Source organism: Triticum dicoccoides, chromosome 6B, assembly GCF_002162155.2.
Source record: "Triticum dicoccoides isolate Atlit2015 ecotype Zavitan chromosome 6B, WEW_v2.0, whole genome shotgun sequence".
In the NCBI taxonomy this organism is placed as follows: Eukaryota; Viridiplantae; Streptophyta; class Magnoliopsida; order Poales; family Poaceae; genus Triticum; species Triticum dicoccoides.
The window spans coordinates 136,867,803-136,872,088 of NC_041391.1; the positions used below are offsets into that span (position 1 = coordinate 136,867,803).

At 46.3% G+C, this 4,286-nt stretch overlaps 1 protein-coding gene across 1 annotated transcript; it reads left to right on the forward strand.

The window, feature by feature from the left end:
* The first annotated feature begins 2,784 nt into the window (after positions 1 to 2,784).
* LOC119320894 (non-specific lipid-transfer protein C6-like) lies at positions 2,785 to 3,679 on the forward strand. The gene is made up of 2 exons (XM_037594804.1): positions 2,785 to 3,253; positions 3,370 to 3,679. Exon 1 carries the CDS (start codon positions 2,785 to 2,787, stop codon positions 3,232 to 3,234), a length of 450 nt encoding a protein of 149 aa, XP_037450701.1. The 3' UTR covers positions 3,235 to 3,253; positions 3,370 to 3,679.
* The last annotated feature ends 607 nt before the right edge of the window (positions 3,680 to 4,286 follow it).

The following is a 4,286-nucleotide window of genomic DNA, read 5'->3' on the forward strand; positions in this document are numbered from 1 at the left end:
TTTTTTGAGAAACCGAGGCACGGGGGAATGCAGCTGCGGCCCACGGGACGGCACGCCCGTCCTAGCCTAAACGGGCCAGGCACAGCACGGGCCGTGTTATGCCGGCCCGCGTGATGCACTCCCCAGCCCAGGCATGCCCCCATAATAAACAGGCCGGCCTGGCGGCACGTTTCGCCCACTGGCCCGCGTAGGATTCAGTCTATTGGGCTGTTTCGGGCCTAAATTCAGCATATGTGCCTGATTTGGGCCTATATCCAGTCTTCTATGGGCCTAAATTCAGTCTATTGGGCGCGATTACCCTGGAATTTAGGCCCATAACACCATCACTGACTAAATTTGCGCCCAATAGGCTGAATTTTAGGCCCAAAACAGCCCAATGGGCCCAATGTACGAAGGCCTATCTGACCCGGCAAGCTTGGAGGCTCAAGCATGCAGCGAGGCACTAGCCCTCGCACGGGATCTGAACCTACAGGAGCTTGTGATTGCCTCAGACTGTGTCGAAGTAATAACTAACATCAGCAACGCAGGATCACCATCTTATGCTCCAATTCTGAGGGAAATTCAAACTAGTAGGGCAAACTTTACATCTATTTCTTTCCGTTTTGAAAGTAGAGTTAATAATTTGAGGCCCATTCGCTTGCTAAGGGAGCTGCGTCTCTCGCGGTGGGTCGCCATGTGTGGCTAGGGGTTCTGCCAGATATTGCTTGTATTCCGGATGTTTTGAACTTTGAATAAAAGCCCTAGCTTCTTTCAAAAAAAAAAGCACAATCCTTCAATGCACAACACTCACTGAAAACTTTCGATGACAAATCACACTTGGGCAAAGACATAACTTACAAATATATCATTCCTGGAGCTGTCAGCTCAGCAATGGGTTCATAATTTTCAGTAAGTAATAGGGACATCACATCAGGCACATGACAATGATAAGAGTGTGACTAACTTTACAAACTTTTGATATCAAATGATTGTTCTACATCTTTGCCAGGGCCTTGTGGGAGCTTCTCGAAGATGGGATGGTTGTCTTACTATCTCTTTTGCATAGGGCCGCCTAACGGGACCGAGGTCCATCATTAATTGAAAACAAGCAGAAAAGTGTGCATGGTCATAAGGACGAGTAGTCTTGTGCTCAAGCACTAGAGTTTTCAGGTGCCAAATAATTGCAAGTTGTAGCTATCCATTTTGCAAGTTTGTTATTACGTGTAGTCTACAAAAAGTTGGACTAATGATGTATACAATGCTTGACTTATTGAAATTGTCCATTTTCTAGGGTAACTCCAACTTTTTCAGCCAATACCAATAACTTGATAGAGTAAAGGGCGCGATTACCCTGGAATTTCAGCTCACACTTTCAGAAAGCTGAGATATCATACTTGTTATATGCTCGTGCATGCTCACTATGTTGCGCGATCAACCAGGTACATCGACAAACTGGAAGTACTAACATGAATATCATTTAGATTGTAATGGTTTTAGAAATACGATGTGCATGCATCACCGTAAGTGTCTAGACTACTGTATTACACTATATAGACCCGCAATATGGGTTTGCCAAAATAGTTCTGCAGGGTGGATGCTAGTGCTACTATAGCATCATTTACATATTTACGTGAATTATAATCTCTCTGTAAAGTAATAAAAAAAACCTTTTAGATCACTAGCTTTTGCACAAACTATAGCAATATAGGAGTAGTATAGTTATCCACTGTTCTTCTTGCCTTGATGACTGGGGGAATGCAGCTCAACACATCAGCGCAAGGTCGTCAACAGACGCCCCATGGATCCATCTATCGGCCCAAAAGAAACATCTTTATTCATCCCCTAACACTACTCGGACCGCATAAACATGAGTATGTCTTTTATGTTTTTCTAAGGGACTCAATCAAAACCCTGACTTGGATAGGGTGATCTTGAGCTAAAACCAAAGCATATGCCCAACCAGGTGAGCTGGTTTCTGTGCAACAACACCACACCATCGATCATCACTTGTCTCATGCCCCCCTAAAACAATCCCTTGAAACAGCATGCATGCATACCGCGTGCATTTTCTCTAGAAGCCTTTTTTGAATTTTTATAAATTGCTTACGCATGCGGCACGTGGTCTCTAGAAGCCTATTTTACCTGTACACATCTGTTCATCTCCGTACAAATATCAGACTGGTTTTCTTTGTAACATTAATAAGACCAAAATTAACCTTTAACAAGGAGCAACAAACTAATGTATAATTCCAGCATTCGGTATGAGTGGTGAGATATCTCAAAAACTAACTAGTATAATTCGTCTGATACACACCGAAAGATATGTTTAAGCTCGGTTTACAACTACGTGTCCAGAACTCCGGATAACAGACAAAATTAAACGGCAATACGACTCGTGTGCGTGCAAAAGATCGAAGGACCATGCGATCCACAGATAAAAATTGCATTCATCTGCTTAGAAACATGTTGCTCATTTTCTCTCCTATTTTTTTTCTGTCATATTTTTTTTCTCCTATTTTTCTATTAGCCGTTCTAGCTTTGAGTGCTATGTTGTATAGGTATAAGATCGGCAGAGTCAAAAATGCTTTGATCGATCAGTCAATTCATACCATCTTCATGTTGCGCACAAGACCCGTGCATGGAACTAACCATGGAACAGACTCACAGGTGGTTGCACACTGACCGGCCTCGACCATAAATAGATGGATCACCGCCGAGCATCTCTAAGCACCCAAGACTCTCAAGCCAAGCTCACTAATCCTACGTACTACGTGCTTAGTCCTCCCGATCGAAGCCCAAGCTACAATGGCGTCGTCCAACAAGGCCTGCGCCGCCGCCCTCCTCCTGCTGCTGGCCCTCGTCGTCGCCACGGCGGCCGACGCGGCGAAGGGCATCACCGCGTTGGAGCCCACCGCCATCCCGTGGCAGGCGGAGGTGGACGTGTCGGCGACGTGCATGGGGTCGCTGCTGGCGCTGAGCCCGTGCCTGCCCTTCTTCAGGGACGCGGGCACGTCGGGGGCGCCGGCGGGGTGCTGCGAGGGCCTGGGCGGCATCGTCCAAGACCAGCCGGCGTGCCTGTGCCACATCTTCAACCACACCCTGGAGCGGGCCATCGGCGTCGACATCCCCGTCGACCGCGCGCTCGGCCTCCTCAGCAACGTCTGCGGCCTCACCCCGCCGGAGGACCTCATGACCAGCTGCGGCGGCGGCGTCCCCGTGCCGCCGCTGTACATGTGCCCGGCGCCCTCGGCCTGATATCTATCGATCTATCCAGGTGACCAAACCGGCCGTATGATCAATAGGAGCTTCGGTTACGCGTGCTTTTACTCTTACGTGTAGCTAGGGATCTAGGAGTACTAGTTAATTCACTGTTCTTTCTCTTCATAATAGTGTGCAGGTGCAGGAGGAGATGCGTGAGTAAAATAATGATCGAGACCAGAGGCGAAGGTACCTAGCAGCCGAAGATCATCGATCAGCTGCAGCCTCTCTTGGAATTGGAAGTTGAAGAAGGATGCATACGAATGCAACGACTTATAGATACCCCATGGTTCCAATTAGATTTTCGGATTAACAACACATGGAAAGGATACAAATAGGATTGCCGTTATGCCACAATGTGGCTACAGATGGAGTATGTACCGTGTCTCTCTCCGCGCATATAACGATAAATAAATAGAAAAAGATGGGTTTGTCTAGACTATGTGACTTAGTCAAACATAAAAAGAAAAAAAAAATACCCACACGGATCCAGGGCGCAGTGTACATCATCGTCGACGCTTCCTATATGGCTTCTACCAAGTACCAACGGCATGTGCCGATCCTCTAGGTGCTCAAGGTGAGGGGTACGTTGATTCAATCAGGTCTTCAGTCGTGGCCGTGTAACGGTGGTGGCCTTTTCCCATCCTCTCTTGTGGTTGTTGTTTTCTCTCCTACTCCCTGTCAATGAAAAGATTGCGTATTCACCAAAAAAATGCCTCGTAGATTACTCTGATTCCTAAGGGCATCTCCAACAGGTTGTATGCTTGTCTTGTTGGTAAAATGTCCATATCATCAACCAACAAGTTATCATACAACTATTCCAATAGATTATATGTAAGCTATCCAATAGATGATAAGAAAATAAATGTGATTGCTCTCTATTTCACCTTGAAGCTTGTGCAAAGGTTGTTGGTTAATCTACATACAATTTTGCTCCCTCTCCACATTTATTACGTGCCACATCATCACTATGTCTTAGGTGGCAAATTAACCAACACCTATCTTACAACTGTTGGAGATGCCCTAAAAAGGACAGTCCCCTCACTTTG